The following is a 21,831-nucleotide window of genomic DNA, read 5'->3' as shown; positions in this document are numbered from 1 at the left end:
CCTGCGAGACAAAGAGGGAGTCTCAAGCAAGCCTGATCTATTGTGTTTTGATTGGAATGAATCAACATGTGTAAAGGGAAGTCCGGATTTTACTAGCCAGCAAATATGAAGACAATGAGGGCGAAACTGGGGTGAATGTTCCTTAGTGGGAAGGTAGTTAAATCAACCAATGCAAAGGTGGGGGCTTTTCTAGGGTCCCTTGACCTCCAGGTAGAAAAATGATTAGGGGTCTGCCAGGGGGCAAACAGCATTGTTGGGCAATCCTCCGAGAACAAAGCTGCCTGCCAGTTTATTTTTCATGCAAAGGAAATTGTGGATTGGGGTCTTTGGAATGTCTGGAGCTCTGTAGTTTCTGGAGGGGGGGTGGATTTCTTCATAAGGAAAGGGAAGGAAAAAAGGTCAAGGGAAGGCCACTAGTACAAAGGAAAATATGAAAATATATACATTTGATGTAGCAGGAACCATGTGCCTATAATTCATAACAGGAAAAGTCCATATAAAAGTATGTTTTTGAAAGGGAAACAAAAGGGTTTGTGGGGAATGATTAAAAGCATGAAGTTCATGAGAAAAGGTCCAAAAGGTTTAACTGAGCCAGTCAAGGAAGTCCTGCAACGTTGAGGTTGAGACTTGTCCTTGGCCCTTTGCAGAACTATATGTTATTATCATTTAGGGGGGGGGGGCATGCTCGGTTTCAGGATTGGTTCTTGCCTTCCTTTGGAGAACTGGATCTCCCAAGGACCAAAACACTAGATAACATTACAGTCTGGTTGTCTTGGGTCCAAGGAGATTTCTCAGCTGAGAAGCTTTTCCCGTTCCCTCTTTTCTCAATGGCTGTGAAAGTCGGAACAAACACAACCCCCAGTCCAATGGCCTATGTTGAAGGCACAGAGTCTTCCTTTTGATGCCAAAGGACCGGTCTGAAGGCGCTTGGGTCTCCTCAACGTTGTCCAGGGCAATCTGGATATGAAGTATTTATTTATTTATTTAGCGATTTTGTATACAGGTCTTCTCACCTCCATCGAGGGACTCAGGCCGGTTTCCAACAACAATATTACAAACAATAATTAAAACATCATAATTCAAAGTACACTAAAACATTAAAATAGCAAGTACAGTCATAATTACAGTGGTCAGTCATCCTAAAATCATTGTTTGTCATCATCCATCCATATCACAGGATCTTGACTCATTCGTCGAATGCCTGTTTCCATAGCCAAGTTTTCACCTGTTTTCTGAACGTCAAGATAGAAGGGGCAGTTCTAGTCTCCAGTGGAAGGGAGTTCCAGAGTCGAGGGAGCACCACCGAAAAGGCCCTATCCCTCATCCCCACTAGACGCACTTGTGAGGCCGGTGGGACAGAGAGCAGGGCCCCTCCCTGTAGTATGAGTCCCAAGGGTAAAAACCTTAGAATTGGTGATGAGAGGTAATTTAATTAAGGGCTTTAGAGCCAAGTCTCTTTCTCATGTCTATCTAATAGAAAGTTTGATGGTAGAATGGAAGAGGTGGAGCCAAGCAATTAGGCTGAGGAAGCAATATAACTGGTGCAAACAACATTGATTGACAGCTATAAATAACCAATCAATCCAATTATACATTTACAAACTAAGCAAGTATGGGCATGTTCTACAGTTTAAACCGTTGCACTTTAAAGTTCTACACACAGGTGGTGCCACTCGCGCCGTCACACTGGCCATTCCACAGATATATAAACCCAATTTTCCTAGTTTCAACAGACCTCACAACCTCTGAGGATGCTTGCCATAGATGTAGGCGAAACGGCAGGAGAGAATGCCTCTAGAACATGGCCATATAAACTATACTTTGATTCTGTATAGGGGTCCTAGTTAAATGGGCAACCCAGGAAGGTAATCTAATATAGAGAGAAGTAGCGAGGGAACACTGTAAAGGTAAATGATTTCCCCTGACATTAAGTCCAGTCGTGTCCAACTCTGGTGCTCATACCCATTTCTAAGCTGAAAAGCTGGCATTGTACATAGACTCCTCCAAGATCATGTGGCTGGCATGACTGCATGGAGTGCTGTTTTCAAACTGCTCGGTTGGCAGAAGCTGGGCTGACGGCGGAAGCTCATGCCACTCCCTGGATTTGAATCTGTGACCTTTTGGTCAATATCGCCGTTACCTTCCCACCAGAGTGGTACTTATTGATCTACTCACATTTGCATCTTTTCGAACTGCTAGGTTGGCAGAAGCTGGGGCTGATGGCGGAAGCTCATGTCGCTCCCTGGATTCGAACCTGTGACCTTTCGGTCAGGAGCACTGTTACCTTCCCGCCAGAGCAGTACCTATTGATCTACTAACATTTGCATGTTTACAAACTGCTCGGTTGGCAGAAGCTGAGGCTAACAGCCAGAGCTCACCCTACTCCCCGGATTCGAACCTACGACCTTTCGGTCAGGAGCACCGTTACCTTCCCGCCAGAGTGGTACCTATTGATCTACTCACATTTGCATGTTTTCGAACTGCTAGGTTGGCAGAAGCTGGGGCTGACGGCGGAAGCTCATGCTGCTCCCTGGATTCGAACGCTTGAGCTTTCGGTCAGGAGCACCGTTACCTTCCCGCCAGAGCGGTGCCTATTGATCTGCTCACATTTGCATGTTTTCGAACTGCTAGGTTGGCAGAAACTGGGGCTGACGGTGAAAGCTCATGCCGCTCCCCGGATTCGAACCTGTGACCTTTCAGTCAGGAGCACCGTTACCTTCCCGCCAGAGCGGTACCTATTGATCTACTCACATTTGCATGTTTTTGAACTGCTAGGTTGGCAGAAGCTGGGGCTGACGATGAAAGCTCATGCCGCTCCCCGGATTCGAACCTGTGACCTTTCGGTCAGGAGCACCGTTACCTTCCCGCTAGAGCGGTACCTATTGATCTACTAACATTTGCATGTTTACAAACTGCTAGGTTGGCAGAAGCTGGGGCTAACAGCAGGAGCTCACCCGGCTCCCCAGATTTGAACCTACCATCTTTCAGTCAGTGGCCAGCCTGACTTATTTTCCTGTTGGAGCAGTACCTATTGATCTACTCACATTTGCATGTTTACAAACCGCTCGGTTGGCAGAAGCTGGGGCTAACAGCCGGAGCTCACCCTGCTCCCCGGATCCGAACCTGTGACCTTTCAGTCAGCAAGGTCAGCAGCTTAGCGGTTTAACCCACTGTGCCACCGGCAGGAAAGTAAACAATGTCATTTTATATCACTGAGGGCAAAAACTGAAATACTTTTCATTCAGTTGTGATGAAATTTGAAAGGGGAGATATTCGAATGCTGGTGTTTACACACAAATATTTTCTCAAACTACGATGGAGACAGCTGATATTGTACTCAAAGCAACATCTCTATTTTTACAAAGCACCGTGTGAAAAAAGAAACCCAAGGTGTTAATGACTGTTTCTTTAACGTGAAAAATTTTTTGACGTTGGTGCTAATTAATTTACATTATCTGTGCCATAATTCTATTAATCCTGCAAGCTGCCGTGATGCTCAGTTCTCTCAAGGAGAAACGTGGTTTGGAGATAATGTTCATAATACTATGTGTGCCGTCACACGCTGGACCTGTAGCAATTGTCTATTAACAGGACATGCTCTCTATGTGCCCAGCAGGATGCCGGGGTGCCTCGGCTGAGAGGCCCTATGGATTTCCCTATACAAAGTCTTTAGAACAGTGTTGTAGTTGCTGGGGTTTATAGTTCACCTACAATCAAAGAGCATTCTGAACTCCACCAATGAGGGAATTGAACCAAACTTGGTACACAGAACTCCCATGACTAACAGAAAATACTGGAAGGTTTTGGTGGGCATTGACCTTTAGTTTTGGAGTTGTAGTTCACCTACATCCAGAGAGCACTGTGGACTCAAACAGTGATGGATCTGGACCAAACTTGGCACAGATACTCAATATGCTCCCATGTGAACACTAGTGGAGTTTGGGGAAAAGAGGCCTTGACATTTGGGAGCTGTAGTTTCTGGGATTTATAGTTCACCTACACTCAAAGTGCCCCTTGAATCCTACCAATGATAGAATTGGGCCAAACTTCCCACATAGATCCCCCATGATCAACAGAAAATACTGCAGGGATTTGGGAGGAATTGACAGTGATTTAGGGAAGATTTAGTTCAGCTACCTCCGGAGAGCACTATGTTCCTAAGACCATCAGAAATATGTGTTTTCTGATGGTCTTTGGTGACCTCTCTGACCCCTTCTCACGACCCCCTCAGGGGTCCCGACCTCCAGGTTGAGAAACGCTGCTTTAGAAGCTTGGAAAGTTTAACAAAGTTCTTTATTGGTGCAACAGATCAGTCAAATACATCTTAGATCTTCAACAAATCAACCAAATATTTCTTAACTTGTCCACATTGGACAGGCAACTTGCTTCATGAATTGTTCCTTTCTTCTATGAGGGAAATCCTTTTGACCCCTCCCTGGGCAATCTGTCTTTTAGGCTTAGCTGGCATGAGGCCCTACTCCCGGTTCCAATTTGCTTTATGGGTACCGAGTAGACCTTACCGGCTAAAACTCTGAAGATTTTCCAGCTGGAGTCCTTTGGATGCAGGCGAAACGTCAGGAGAGAATGCCTCTAGACCATGGCCATATAGCCCGAAAAAACCTACAACAACCCAATTTAATCAACCTTTCCCATATTTTTCTGATAGAAACAATTAGGAAGTGACATTTATAACCCAGGAAGAAAAATCTTGCTACATAGGGTAATAAATTCCAATAATACTCATAATATATCCAAATAATAAAAACACTAAAACATCCTAATAATAATATATCCCACTACTACTAATAATAATATAATATAATGCAATAATAATAATAATAATAATAATAATAATAATAATAATAGAAAAGTAGACGACAGATCCCAAATGTAGACTCTGCAAGGAAGCAGACGAAACAATAGATCCCATCTTCAGCTGCTGCAAGAAGATCACGCAGACAAATTACAAGCAGAGGCACAACACCAATATAATATAATGCAATAATAATAATAATAATAATAATAATAGAAAAGTCGATGACAAATCCCAAGTCGATGACCTGGAATATTGTGTCCAATTCTGGGCACCACAATTCAAGAGAGATATTGACAAGCTGGAATGTGTCCAGAGGAGAGCGACTAAAATGATCAAGGGTCTGGAGAACAAGCCCTATGAGGAGCGGCTTAAGGAGCTGGGCATGTTTAGCCTGATGAAGAGAAGGCTGAGAGGAGACATGATAGCCATGTATAAATATGTGAGAGGAAGCCACAGGGAGGAGGAGGGAGCAAGCTTCCTTTCTGCTTTCCTGGAGACTAGGACGCAATGGAGCCATGGCTTCAAACTACAAGAGAGGAGATTCCATCTGAACACGAGGAAGAACTTCCTGACTGAGAGCCGTTCAGCAGTGGAACTCTCTGCCCCAGAGTGTGGTGGAGGCTCCTTCTTTGGAAGCTTTTAAACAGAGGCTGGATGGCCATCTGTCAGGGGTGATTTGAATGCTATATTCCTGCTTTTTGGCAGAATGGAGTTGGACTGGATGGCCCAGGAGGTCTCTTCCAACTCTGATTCTATGATTCTATGTAGACTCTGCAAGGAAGCAGGCAAAACAATAGATCCCATTCTCAGGTGCTGCAAGATCACGCAGACAAATTACAAGCAGAGTCACAACACCAATATAATATAATGCAATAATAATAATAATAATAATAATAATAATAATAGAAAAGTCGACGAAAAATCTCAAATGTAGATTCTGCAAGGAAGCAGGTGAAACAATAGATCCCATCCTCAGCTGCTGCAAGAAGATCGTGCAGACAAACTACAAGCAGAGGCATAACACCAATATAATATAATGCAATAATAATAGTAATAATAGAAAAGTCAATGACAAATCCCAAATGTAGACTCTGCAAGGAAGCAGGCGAAACAATAGATCCCATCCTCAGCTGCTGCAAGAAGATCGTGCAGACAAATTACAAGCAGAGGCACAACACCAATATAATATAATGCAATAACAACAACAACAACAATAATAATAATAGAAAAGTCGATGCAGATCCCAAATGTAGACTGCAAGGAAGCAGGCGAAACAATAGATCCCATCCTCAGCAGGTGGGGTCTACCTATCAGGTGTTGCAGAAGTCCAGGTGAAAAGGTGTCAAGGTGGGGTGTGTTAATAGCTAAGCTCTCCTATAATTGAGGGAATCCAAAGACATACTATTCATCTTGGGGCGGGCTTACCTGTGCATTTCTATGATAACATTATAGGCATCAAGTGGGGTCTACCTGTCAGGTGGTGCAGAAGCCCAGGTGAAAAGGTGTCAGGGTGGGGTATGTAATGGCTAAACTCTCCTATGAATGAGGGAATCCAAAGAAATACTATTCATCTTGGGGTGGGCTTACCTGTGCATCAGGTGGGCTCTACCTGTCAGGTGTTGCAGAAGCCCTCGTGAAAAGGTGTTATGGCGGGGTGTGTTAATGGCTAAGCTCTCCTATAAATGAGGGAATCCAAAGACATACTATTCATCTTGGGGTGGACTTACCTGTGCATCTCTAGGATAACATTATAAACATCAAGTAGGGTCTACCTGTCAGGTGTTGCAGAAGTCCAGGTGAAAAGGTGTCAAGGTGGAGTCTGTTAAAGGCAAAGCTCTCCTATGATTGAGGGAATCTAAAGAAATTCATCTTGGGGTGGGCTTACCTGTGCATCTCTAGGATAACATTATAGACAACAGGTGGGCGTCTACCAGTCAGGTGTTACAGAAGCCCAGGTAAAAAGTTGTCAAGATGGGGTGTGTTAATGGCTAAGCTCTCCTATGAATGAGGGAATCCAAAGAAATACTATTCATCTTGGGGTGGGCTTGCCTGTGCATCTCTATGATAACATTATAGACATCAGGTGGAGTCTACCTGTCAGGTGTTGAAGGTGTCAAGGTGGGGTGTGTTAACGGCTGAGCTCTCCTATGAATGAGGGAATCCAAAGACATACTATTCATCTTGGGGTGGACTTACCTGTGCATCTCTATGATAACATTATAGACATCAAGTGGGGTCTACCTGTCAGGTGTGGTGGAAGGCCAGGTGAAAAAGGGTCAGGGTGGAGTCTGTTAAAGGCAAAGCTCTCCTATGAATGAGGGAAGCAAAAAAACACACACACTATGACTGTGTGGGGTGGGCGTACCTGTGCAGGTGATCCAAATGCCTTGGGCCCCAGTCATGGATTCCTGCAATTTCCGCTGGGTTTGGCCAGGTGTTACCTGTCACCTGCAGAACCTGTTTGCTGCGTGGTTTCGCTCTCCTTGGAATTTAAAGAAAAATACTTCTTTAAAAATGAGGTGGGGAGAGCAAGGGCTTTGCTCACATTCAGTGACCAGGTAATCTGGACTTTTGTAACTCTAAGGAGTGTGGGAACGGCATTCGAGCCTTGAGGGCAAGCTTGAGGTCATCCAGATAGACCTGATGTCAACGTAGATGGCATATCATGTCTGTCTGGATGGCCTCAATGACCTGGGTTATCAATGTCATTGCCTAATGGGTTCTATTATGCAAACATGGGAAAAGTTGATTAAACTGCCATAACTTTGTTCTTTGCAAGAGGAACATTTCTACTCCAGAAACTTTGTTTTGGTGGCAGCAGTTGAATTGTTTGAGACTGAGCTGCTGAGCTTGCTGACCGAAAGGTCGCAGGTTCGAATCCGGGGAGCGGCATGAGCTCTTGCTGTTAGCCCCAGCTTCTGCCAAACTAGCAGTTCGAAAACATGCAAATGTGAGTAGATCAATAGGTACCGCTTCTGCGGGAAAATAACAGCACTCCATGCAGTCATGCCGGCCACATGACCTAAGAGGTCTCTATGGACAATGCTGGCTCTTCGGCTTAGAAATGGAGGTGAGCACCAACTCCTAGAGTCGGACTCAACTAGACTAAATGTCAAGGGAAACCTTTATGTTTACCTTAGTAATACATCCCAATACTAATAGTATTAAGATCTTCCCAATAATGACAATAATAGTAAAAGTAATGATAATATATCTCAGTACTAATAGTAATAATATCCAACAACAACAGTAACAACAACAATATACTACTACTAATAATATAATATATACAATAATAAACGTAATAATATCTCAGTATTAATAGTAATAATATCCAACAACAGTAACAACAATATACTACTACTAATATAATATATACAATAATAAATGTAATAATAATATATCCCAGTACTAATAGTAATAATATTCAACAACAACAGTAACAACAATATACTACTAATAATATAATATATACAATAATAAACACAATAATATCTCAGTATTAATAGTAATAATATCCAACAACAACAGTAACAACAACAATATACTAATAATAATAATATAATATATACAATAATAAACGTAATAATAATATATCTCAGTACTAATAGTAATAATATCCAACAACAACAGTAACAACAATATACTACTACTAATATAATATATACAATAATAAACGTAATAATAATATATCTCAGTACTAATAGTAATAATATTCAACAACAACAGTAACAACAATATACTACTAATAATATAATATATACAATAATAAACACAATAATATCTCAGTATTAATAGTAATAATATCCAACAACAACAGTAACAACAACAATATACTACTAATAATTTAATATAATATAATACTAATAATTTAATATAACCCAATAACAACATATCCTAACAATACATCCCAATACTAATACTATAATGTATCACAATAATAACAATAAATAATGTAATCAACAGCTGTATAATATATGCTATCTAGGTTTACATTAGACTAATCAGGTCTGGTAACAACAATAAACAACAACAACAACAATAAGAATAATCCCAGTACTAATACTACTAATAATATAATATAACCCAATAATAATAATAATAATAATCCCAGTACTAATACTACTAATAATATAACCCAATAATAATAATAATAATAATAAATCCCAGTAGCAATACTATTAATAATATAATATAACCCAATAATAATAATAAATCCCAGTAGCAATGCTACTAATAATATAATATAACCCAATAATAATAATAAATCCCAATATGAATACTACTAATAATATAATATAACCCAATAATAATAATAATCAATCACAGTACTAATAGGACTCATAATATAACCCAATAATAATAATAAATCCCAGTACTAATATGACTCATAATATAATATAACGCAATAATAATAATATTAATAATAAATCCTATTACTAATATTAATAATAATATAATATAACGCAATAATAATAAATCCCAGTACTAATACTACTAATAATATAATACAACCCAATAATAATAATAAATCCTAGTACTAATACTACTAATAATATATCACCCAATAATAATAAATCCCAATACTACTAACAATATAATATAACTCAATAATAATAATAATAGTAAATCCCAATACTAACACTACTATATAACCCAATAATAATAATCGCAGTACTAATACTACTAATATTATAATATAACCCAATAATAATAATAATAATAAATCCCAATACTAATACGACTCATAATATAATATAACTCAATAATAATAATAATAATAAATCCTAGTACTAATACTACTAATAATACAATATAACCCAGTAATAATAATCAATCACAGTACTAATACTACTAAAATTATAACTCAATAATAATAATAATAATAAATCCCAGTACTAATACTACTAATAATATAATATAACCCAATAATAATAATAATCAATTGCAGTACTATTACTACTAATATTATAATATAACCCAATAATAGTAATAATAAATCATAGTACTAATACTATACTACTAATAATATAATATAACCCAATAATAATAATAAATCCCAATACTAATACGACTCATAATATAATATAACTCAATAATAATAATAATAATAATAAATCCCAGTACTAATACTATTACTAATATAATATAACCCAATAATAATAATAAATCCCAGTACTAATACTATTACTAATATAATATAACTCAATAATAATAATAAATCCCAGTACTAATACTATACTATTACTAATAATATAATATAACCCAATAATAATAATAAATCCCAGTACTAATACTATTACTAATATAATATAACTCAATAATAATAATAAATCCCAGTACTAATACTATACTATTACTAATAATATAATATAACCCAATAATAATAATAAATCCCAGTACTAATACTATTACTAATATAATATAACTCAATAATAATAATAAATCATAGTACTAATACTATACTACTAATAATATAATATAACCCAATAATAATAATAAATCCCAATACTAATACGACTCATAATATAATATAACTCAATAATAATAATAATAATAATAATAATAAATTCCAGTACTAATACGACTCATAATATAATATAACCCAATAATAATAATAATAAATCCCAGTACTAATACTATTACTAATATAATATAACTCAATAATAATAATAAATCCCAGTACTAATACTACAACTAATATAATATAACCCAATAATAATAATAATAATAATAATAATAATAATAAATCCTATTACTAATACTAGTAATAATATAATATACCCCAATAATAATAATAATAATAATAATAATAATAGAACCCAATAATAACAATAATAACAATAATAATAATAATAACATATCCTAATACTAATACTACAATATATCACAACAATTATGATAAATAAATGTAATCAACAGCTGTGTACGCCATCGATGTTGACATCAGCCCAATCAGGTCTGTCTAGATGACCTCAAGCTTGCCCTCAAGGCTTTCGAATGCAACAGGGTGGGGATTGTGGGCTGGCTTTGTACAAAAAGCTCTACTTAAGGCCTCCTCCCAATGTTTGGTTCAGGTTGAGTTCCTTCTATAAATCACAGGGTTTGTGTGTGTGTGTGTGTGTGTGTGTTGTTCCTGCAAGGGAAGGGCCTGCTTCACCTGCCCAGAGGAGCAACCTGTGGGTGCTTGTGCGGTCTCCTTACCTTTCCCATTGGAAAGGCCTGGCACTCATGGCAGCCCCCCAAAAGGAGGCTTTGGGGTCCCCTGATTGGGAGCAGCGCTTTGAGTCCAAATGGGGCCTGAGGGCGAAAGGGGTCCCACTCCCCAAAGATCCAGACTGGGAGGCTTTATGGAAGCGGAAACCCTTCCAAAGGAACCTTTTGCAGAACCCCAACCCTGAAGGTAAGCAATGCATGGAGTAGCCCTCCAGGTGTTTTGGACTTCAACTCCCACAATTCCTAACAGCCGGCAGGCTGTTAGGAATTGTGGGAGTTGAAGTCCAAAACACCTGGAGGGCCAAACTTGACCCACAATGGTTGCATTTAAGCAGGTGCAGATGGCCATCTGTCAGGAGTGCTTTGATTGGGTTTTACTATATAGCAGTGGTTGGACTAGATGACCTTTGGGGGTCTCTTCCAGTTCTATAACTCTACAGTTTGATACTGTGTTAGCTGCCCTTGCTCAATGCTATCGCATCCTGGGAGTTGTAGTTTGGGTTTTCTTTCTCAGCAGACAGGAACATCATAAACATAAACATCATAAAACTTAGGTGCATTCAACACTATAGAGTTAATGCAGTTTGAGCTGCTTTAAATGCCATGGCTCAGAGACTATGGAATTGTGGGAGTTATAGTTTGGCGAAGCACTAGTGGTCTTTGCCAGATGAGAGCAAAGGCCTTGTAAAACTACAACTCCCAGAATCCTATTACATTGAGAAATGGCAGTGACAGAACTGCTTTTATTCCACAGTGTAGCGGCAACTTCAATGGCAATAGTTGATCTTATCCTAGTGTTGATATTATATTAATATAATATAATTAATATAATATAATATAATATAATATAATATATATAAATAAAAATGTAATGTTCGTTTGTGGGATTAACATAACTTAAAAACCACTGGGCGAATTGACACGAAATTTGGACACAATACGCATATCAAGCCAATGAGTGACCATCACTCATGAAAACACTGAAAAACACAGCAGAAGAGACTTGAAAAGCCAAAAAAATATAATACATTACAAAACCACACACACATATATGCAAACACACACATACAAATACACACAATAGTGGACCATTTCCGCTACCTTGGCAGCCACCTCTCCACCAAAGTCAACATCGACACCGAAATACATTCGGTGCAGCATTTTCCCGAATGAAGCAGAGAGTGTTTGAGGACCGGGACATCCGTAGGGATATCAAGGTGCTTGTCTATAAAGCTATTGTCCTCCCAACCCTAATCTATGCCTGCGAAACGTGGACTGTCTACAGACATCAACATTGAGACTGAAATACAACACCGCCTGAGCTCTGCGAGTGCAGCATTTTTCCGAATGAAGCAGAGAGTGTTTGAAGACCGGGACATCCGTAGGGAGACCAAGGTGCTTGTCTATAAAGCTATTTCCATCCCAACCCTGCTCTACGCCTGCGAAACATGGACTGTCTACAGACATCAACATTGAGACTGAAATACAACACCGCCTGAGCTCTGCGAGTGCAGCATTTTTTCCGAATGAAGCAGAGAGTGTTTGAGGACCGGGACATCCGTAGGGATATCAAGGGGCTTGTCTATAAAGCTATTGTCCTCCCAACCCTAATCTACGCCTGCGAAACATGGACTGTCTACAGACATCAACATTGAGACTGAAATACAACACCGCCTGAGCTCTGCGAGTGCAGCATTTTTTCCGAATGAAGCAGAGAGTGTTTGAGGACCGGGACATCCGTAGGGATATCAAGGGGCTTGTCTATAAAGCTATTGTCCTCCCAACCCTGCTCTACACTTGCGAAACGTGGACTGTCTACAGACATTAACATTGAGACTGAAATACAACACCGCCTGAGCTCTGTGAGTGCAGCATTTTTCCGAATGAAGCAGAGAGTGTTTGAGGACCGGGACATCCGTAGGGAGACCAAGGGGCTTGTTTATAAAGCTATTGTCCTCCCAACCCTGCTCTACACTTGCGAAACGTGGACTGTCTACAGACATTAACATTGAGACTGAAATACAACACCGCCTGAGCTCTGTGAGTGCAGCATTTTTCCGAATGAAGCAGAGAGTGTTTGAGGACAGGGACATCCGTAGGGAGACCAAGGGGCTTGTTTATAAAGCTATTGTCCTCCCAACCTTGCTATACGCCTGCAAAACATGGACTGTCTACAGACATCAACATTGAGACTGAAATACAACACCGCCTGAGCTCTGTGAGTGCAGCATTTTCCCAAATGAAGCAGAGAGTGTTTGAGGACTGGGACATCCGTAGGGATACCAAGGTGCTTGTCTATAAAGCTATTGTCCTCCCAACCCTGCTATACGCCTGCGAAACGTGGACTGTCTACAGACGTCACATGCAACTCCTGGAACGATTCCATCAGCGCTGCCTCCGGAAAATCCTGCAAATGCCTTGGGAAGACAGGTGGACAAATGTCAGCGTGGTGGAAGAAGCAAAGACCACCAGCATTGAAGTGATGGTCCTCCGCCATCAACTCCGCTGGACCGGCCACGTCTGGATGCTTGACCACCGTCTCCCAAAGCAGTTGCTCTACTCTGAACTCAAGAACAGAAAACGGAATGTGGGTGGGCAGGAAAAGAGATTGAAAGATGGGCTCAAAGCTCTGGCATGGACACTGAGAACTGGGAAGCCCTGGCCCTTGACCGCTCCAGCTGGAGGTCAGCTGTGACCAGCAGTGCTGCAGAATTTGAAGAGGCACAAATGGAGGGCGAAAGAGAGAAACGTGCCAAGAGGAAGGCGCGTCAAGCCAACCCCGACCAAGACCGCCTTCCACCTGGAGACCAATGCGCTCACTGTGGGAGAAGATGCGGGTCAAGAAGAGGGCTCCACAGCCACCTACGGACCCACCCCCAGGACACCGAACTTGGAGGACCATCATCCTCGGACTATGAGGGATCGCCTAAGTAAGTAAGTAAGTAATCAAGGCAATAAATCCATTGATACCCTGGCTCTCTCCTAATCCGTATACCAAAGACAACAACAGCGAAATGACAGTAACTCAATGCCAATGTCTTTCCTAAACTGCATGTCAATCTCTGGACAGACAGACACCTCCCTGGCAGGAAAAACAACACACAGTCACAACAGATGACATTGCATGACTGTTTTCTGTGCCGCCCCCAAAACCGGTTGGTTTGCATCTACACAGTCGAACGATTGCAGTTTGACCCCACATTGAACTGCCGTGACTCAATAATTATGGGATCTGGGGAGATGTGGTTTTACAAGGCCTTTCTCCCACCAAAACTACAACTCCCAGCCTTCCATAGCACCGATTCACAGCAATTCCGACAGTGATGTCAAACTGCATCAATAATTCCCTGGGTTTGCTGGAGCAGTTCTCACTTAAAGGGACAGTGGAGCATAGGGTTGCTGTGAGTTTTCCGGGCTGTGTGGCCATGTTCCAGCAGCATTCTCTCCTGATGTTTCGCCTGCATCTGTGGCTAGTGGCATCTTCAGAGGTTCTGCTGGCAGTGAAGCAAGTGGGGTGTATACATAGCTAAGGAATAATGTTTAAGGTGAGAGAAAGAAACATTGTAATTTTAAGCAAGCGTGACTGTTGCAATGAGCAAGCTTGAATATCATTGAGTTGCCATGAAGTTTGCAAAGTCAACCAGCGAGGGTATCTGCATAGAGGTAGCCTGGCTCTTGTTGCCTGGAGGCTCCCTCTGTTTGGGAGGTGTTTGCTGGCACTTGATTGCCTGCAGATACCCTCACTGATTGAGTTTGCTAACTTCATGGCAATTCTAATCATGCTTGCTATTGAAATACACGTTCTTCAAACAGACAAGGGTTCTTTTTCCCACCTTGGACATTATTCCACAGTGATCTATAACATACACACTCCCCTAGCCTCACTACCTTTATACAGAGACCCTTACTGATTGACTCTGCAAACCTCATAACTACTCAATGCTATTTAAACTTGCTCATTGCTTCAAACACACAATGGTTCTTTCTCCCACTCTGGACACTATTCTACAACTGTGTGTGTGTGTACACACACACTTCACTACCTCTATTCAGAATCCCTCACTGACTGACTTTGCGGTTTCATGGCTACTCAACGCTAATCAAGCTTGCAAATAGCAACATTGACACTTGCTTCAAACAGACCAAGGGTTCTTTCCCCCACCCTGGACATTATTCCACAGGGATGTATATACACCACTTGCTTCACTATCTCTATGCAGATACCCTCACTGATTGGCTTTGCAGCTTCAAGACAACTCAATGCTAATCAAGCTTGCAAATTGCAACATTGACACTTGCTTCAAACAGATAAGGGTCCTTTCTCCCACAGATATATCTACACTGCACTTACTTCACTACCTGTATGCAGAGACCCTCACTGATTGACTTTGCAAATTTCATGGCTACTCAATGCTATTTGAGCTTGCTCTTTGCAACATCCACACTTGCTTCAAATAGACAAGGGTTCTTTCTCACACCCTGGGCATTATTCCACAGTGTATACACTCCACTTGCTTTGCTACTTCTATGCAGAGACCCTCACTGATTGACTTTACAAACTTCCTGGCTACTCAGTGCTATTCAAGCTTGCTCATTGCAACATCCACACTTGCATCAAAGAGTCAAGGGATCTTTCTCCCACCGTGGGCACTATTCCACAAATGTATGTGTGTATACACACACACACTCCACTTCCTTCACTACCTCTATGCAGAGACTCTTACTGACTGACTTTGCAGCTGTAAGGCTACCCAGTGCTATTCAAGCTTGCAAAAACATCCACACTTGCCTCAAACAGACAAGAGTTCTTTCTCCCAGAAATAGATAGATAGATACACATACACACACTCCACTTGCTTCACTACCTCTATGCAGAGACTCTCACTGACTGACTTTGCAGCTGTAAGGCTACCTAATGCTATTCAAGCTAGTTGCAACATCCACACTTGCCTCAAACAGACAAGTGTTCTTTCTCCCAGAGATAGATAGATAGATAGATAGATAGATAGATAGATAGATAGATAGACAGACACATATACACACACTCCACTTGCTTCACTATCTCTATGCAGAGACTCTCACTGATTGGCTTTGCAGCTTCAAGGCAACTCAATGCTAACCAAGCTTGCAAATTGCAACATTGACACTTGCTTCAAACAGATAAGGGTCCTTTCTCCCACAGATATATCTACACTGCACTTGCTTCACTATCTCTATGCAGATACTCTCACTGATTGGCTTTGCATCTTCAAGGCTACCCAGTGCTATTCAAGCTTGCTCATTACAACAGCCACACTTACTTCAAACAGACAATGGTCCTTTCTCCCACAGATATATCTACACTGCACTTGCTTCACTATCTCTATGCAGAGACCCTCACTGATTGGCTTTGCAAACTTAATGACTACTCAGTGCTATTTAAGCTTGCTCATTGCAACATCCACACTTGCTTCAAACAGACAAGGGTTCTTTTCCTCATTTCACAGTGTATACACTCCACTTGCTTTGCTACTTCTATGCAGAGACCCTCACTAATTGACTTTACAAACTTCGTGGCTACTCAGTGCTATTCAAGCTTGCTCATTGCAACATCCACACTTGCTTCAAATAGACAAGGGTTCTTTTTCCCACCCTGGACATTATTCCACAGTGTATACACTCCACTTGCTTTGCTACTTCTATGCAGAGAACCTCACTAATTGACTTTGCAAACTTCATGACTACTCAGTGCTATTTAAGCTTGCTCATTGCAACAGCCACACTTGCTTCAAACAGACAAGGGTCCTTTCTTCCACAGATATATCTACATTGCACTTGCTTCACTATCTCTATGCAGAGACCCTCACCGATTGACTTTGCATATTTCATGGCTACTCAATGCTACTCAATGCTATTGTTGTTTTTATTTATGTGTTGTTGGGCTTGGCCGCGTGTAAGTCGCTCCGAATCCCTTGGGGAGATGGTGGTGGGGTATAAATAAAGAAGTTGTTGTTGTTGTTGTTGTTGTTGTTGTTATTTAAGCTTGCTCATTGCAACATCCACACTTGCATCAAACAGACAAGGATTCTTCCTCCGACCCTGGACATTATTTCACAGATATACAGAGATACATATATACTCCACTTGCCTCATTTCCAACAGACCTCTGAAGATGCCGTTCGCCACAGATGTAGGCAAAACGCCAGGAGAGAATGCTGCAGGAACACAGCCACAGGATCCAAAAAACTCACAGCAACCCAACGATTCCAGCAATGAAAGCCTTCGACAACACAAGTGGCGGAGAGTTGCATTTAGCATAATTCATAAATGTGGGGAGATCAATATTATTTTTGCTTTCTTTGACGCAGGGGTGAATGTTTCGGAGCCCGCTCCTCCTTGCCAACCACAGCAAAATTGCAAGCTTCCAGACTCCAAAGGTGGGTAGTTTTTTGGGGGTGTTTGTATGGACTCAAATAGGGTTTGTCCAGGTTTGTTTGGGATTTCTAGACATTTATTTATTTATCGTGTCAGGAGCAACCAAGACAGTTGTATTACATTTTTAACAGGACAAACAAACAAACAAACAGACAGACCACAAAGTTTGCAAGCTTGGTAGTGGATTAAATGTCCTTTGACCAGTCTCTGGCCACTTGGAGTGCTTCTGGTGTTGCCGCAAGAAGGTCCTCCATTGTGCCTGTGGCAGGGCTCAGGTTGCATTGCAGCAGGTGGTCAGTGGTTTGCTCTTCTCCACACTCGCATGTCATGGACTCCACTTTGTAGCCCCATTTCTTAAGACTGGCTCTGCATCTCGTGGTGCCAGAGCGCAGTCTGTTCAGCGCCTTCCAAGTCACCCCGTCTTCTGTGTGCCCAGGCGGGAGTCTCTCATTTGGTATCAGCCATTGGTTGAGTTTCAGGTTTGAGCCTGCCACTTTTGGACTCTTGCTTGCTGAGGTGTTCCAGTGAGTGTCTCTGTAGATCTTAGAAAACTATGTCTTGATTTCAGTTGTTGACGTGCTAGCTGATACCTAAACAGGGGATGAGCTGGAGATGTCTCTGCCTCGGTCCTTTCACTATTGGCTGCTACTTCCCGGCGGATGTCAGGTGGTGCAATACCGGCTAAGCAGTGTCATTTCTCCAGTGGTGTAGGGCGCAGACACCCCGTGATAATGCGGCATGTCTCATTAAGAGCCACATCCACTGTTTTAGCGTGGTGAGATGTGTTCCACACTGGGCATGCATACTCAGCAGCAGAGTAGCACAGCGCAAGGGCAGATGTCTTCACTGTGTCTGGTTGTGATCCCCAGGTTGGGCCAGTCAGCTTTCGTATGATATTGTTTCTAGCACCCACTTTTTGCTTGATGTTCAGGCAGTGCTTCTTGTAGTTAAGAGCACGGTCCAGAGTGACTCCCAGGTATGTGGGTGCGCTGCAATGCTCCAGTGGGATTCCTTCCCAGGTAATAATCCTCAGAGCTCGGGATGCTTGTCTGTTCTTAAGGTGAAAGGCACATGTCTGTGTTTTAGATGGATTAGGGATCAACTGGTTTTCCCTGTCATAGGCAGTAAGAGCACCTAGAGCTTCGGAGAGCTTCTGTTCTACCATCTCAAAGCTCCCTGCTTGAGTGGTGATGGCACAATCATCAGCATAGATGAATCTCTCTGTCCCTTCTGGCAGTGGCTGGTCATTTGTGTAGATGTTGAACATGGACGGAGCAAGCACGCTCCCCTGAGGCAGGCTGTTCTTCTGTTTCCGCCATCTGCTTCTCTGGCCCTGGGACTAGACATTAGGATGCATCCGTATTGGAGGAATTAGTGCAGTTTGATGTCACTTTCAATGGCACAGCCTAGGATTCCATAGCCTTGAGCCATTGGCATTGAAAGCAACATCAAACTGCATTTTGGATTCAGATGTTTACAGGACTAAATTGACCTTTTTAATATCCTTTTTTGGGGGGTCTTTTTCGTTCTATCTCCCCGATCAGACATTTTCAAAGGCTGGGAAATTAGCACCGAAAGGCTCCCGTCGGATCAGTCGGAAACTCCCTTTGCATTGCCGCAATATAGGTGAGTGTTTGGGTTTTTTAGGGATAATGGGATATGTAGTCCAGAAAGGATATTTGGGGGAGGGGGTTAAGTCATGTTCAGGAAAGTTTTCCATCATGACTTTCTTCCCCTTGTGTGATTAAATATAACCAAGGTTGAGAGAGCGGTTCCTCGCTCATGCTGATCGGGGATGTTGGGATATGTAGTCCACAAAGGACACTCTTGGGTTGAAGTCACATCAGAGCAGGTCACTTCCTTCCATTGTTACTTTCATGTGATACCCAAACATATCCTGATTCTGCCCAATTGGTTCCCTCGCCTATGCTGGCCAGGGGATGCTGGGATATGTAGTCCACAAAGGACACTCTTGGGTTGAAGCCATGTCTGAGAAGGTCACTTCCTTCCATTGTTACTTTCATGTGTTACCCAAACATATCCTGATTCTGGCCAATCAATCGGTTCCCTCGCCTATGCTGGCCAAGTGATGCTGGGATATGTAGTCCACAAAAGACACTTTTGGGTTGAAGCCAAGTCTGAGAAGGTCACTTCCTTCCAATATGGCTATCTTTTCTGCGTGTCCACCAAATATATATCCTGATTCTGGCCAATAGATTGAGAAAGAAGGGCAAGGGAAGAGGATACTGGGAGTTGTAGTCCAATAAATATACTCTTTGGGCTAAGGCATGTTGAAGAAGGACACCTTTCTGTGTTAACCCTTTTTGATGAATGTCACTCCCTTCCATCTTAGCTTTCCTATCCACGTGTCAGTCAAATATAAACTGATATTGGTCATGGGATGCTGGGATATGTAGTCCACAAAGGACACGTTCTCAATTAAAGCACCCTCAATATAGTGCTTTCAACAAAATGTAAATCTTGATGCTGGCCCATGGGCTTAGAGGGGGGGGGGGGAGGGAGATTCCTCACCTATGCTGACCAGGGGATGCTGGGATATGTAGTCCACATAGGACACTTTTTCAATTAAAGTACACCCAAGATTGTGCTTTCAACCCAATATATATCCTGATTCTGGCCCATGGGCTGAGAGAGAGAGAGAGAGAGAGAGGAGAGGTTCCTCACCCATGTTGGCCAGGGGATGCTGGGATATGCAGTTCACATAGGACATTTTCTCAATTAAAGCACATCCAAGATAGTGTTTCCAACCCAATACATCCTGATTCTGGTCCATGGGCTGAGAGTGAGAGAGGGAGGAGGGAGGAGAGGTCCCTTACCCATGCTGGCCAGGGGATGCTGGGATATGTAGTCCACAAAGGACGCTTTCTCAATTAAAGCACATCCAAGATAGTGTTTCCAACCCAATACATCCTGATTCTGATCTATGGGCTGAGAGTGATGTTTCTCACTTGGCCAAGGGATACTGGGATATGTAGTCCGCAAAGGACACCTTCTTGGTTAAAGCACATCCGAGAGGGTTAGTTCCTTCCATCATGGCTTTCTTTTCCTTGTGTCAACCATCTGTCTATCTATCTCTTGTTTGTGGTTCTCCCTGTGGTCCTCCTTGGCCCACTCATTTTGCCTGCCTTTTGCAGCTGGTGCGTCAAGCAACAAACCGTCGATCTTCTGGCCGAAGGACTTTGGAAGGAGCTGCTGGATCAATACCAGCCGGATATCACCGTCATGGACTGGTAAAAGGGCTGCCCTTTGCTCATATGGCTCTATACATTGTTCGGTAGCATTGGGATTTGTAGTCTAGGGCAGCAGTTATGCACGACCAAGGGGTACTGGGATATGTAGTCTGCAAAAGGAAATGCCTGCAGTCTCTCTTCGCTTGTCTATACCTATTCCAAATCTCATAATATATCCCAATACTAATACTCATAATATATTCCAATATAATAATAATAGAATATTATAATAGAATATTATAATATATATTCCAATATAATAATAATAGAATATTATAATAGAATATTATAATATATTATTATAATATATTAAAATAATATTATAATATATAATATTATAATATTATATTTTATATATATTATTATATTATAATATATATTATAATATTCTATTATAATATTTTATTATCATTATATTAGAATATATTTATGAGGATAATAATATAATAATATTATATATATTATATATTATAATATATATTATTATATGTTTATATATTATTATATTATAATATATAATATTCTATTATAATATTTTATTATTATTATATTGGAATATATTTATGAGTATAATAATATGATAATTTTATATTATTATATATATTATTATATTATAATATTCTATTATAGTATTTATTTATCATTATATTGGAATATATTTATGAGTATAATAATATAATAATATTATATATATTATATATTATAATATATATTATTATATTTTATATATTATTATATTATAATATATATTATAATATTCTATTATAATATTATATTGGAATATATTTATGAGTATAATAATATAATAATATAATATTATTATACTCATAATATATATTATTATATTTTATATATTATTATATTTTATTGTTATTATACTGGAATATATTTATGAGTATAATAATATAATAACATTATATATTATATTATAATATATATTATTATATTTTTATATATTATTATATTATAATATATATTATAATATTCTATTATAATATTTTATTATTATATTGGAATATATTTATGAGTATAATAATATAATAATATATATTATTATATATTATAATAATATTATAATATATAATATATATTATTATATATATTATTATATTATAATAATATATTATAATAATA

General features: G+C 40.3%; 1 protein-coding gene across 1 annotated transcript in view; it reads left to right on the top strand.

Annotated features, from left to right (window-relative positions):
• Positions 1-10,959: 10,959 nt before the first annotated feature.
• The window catches only part of LOC132780256 (F-box only protein 50), a 16,568-nt gene continuing 5,696 nt past the window's right edge, over positions 10,960-21,831 (top strand). The window contains exons 1-4 of the mRNA XM_067473514.1: positions 10,960-11,219; positions 17,380-17,448; positions 18,991-19,072; positions 20,602-20,697. Coding sequence (XP_067329615.1) covers positions 11,048-11,219; positions 17,380-17,448; positions 18,991-19,072; positions 20,602-20,697 — 419 coding nt within the window. The 5' untranslated portion in view covers positions 10,960-11,047. The remainder of the gene's footprint in view (positions 11,220-17,379; positions 17,449-18,990; positions 19,073-20,601; positions 20,698-21,831) is intronic.

This window comes from Anolis sagrei, chromosome X (genome assembly GCF_037176765.1).
Source record: "Anolis sagrei isolate rAnoSag1 chromosome X, rAnoSag1.mat, whole genome shotgun sequence".
Lineage (NCBI taxonomy): Eukaryota > Metazoa > Chordata > Lepidosauria > Squamata > Dactyloidae > Anolis > Anolis sagrei.
The sequence above is the reverse complement of the archived record's forward strand: the minus strand, read 5'-3'. Positions and strand labels throughout refer to the sequence as shown.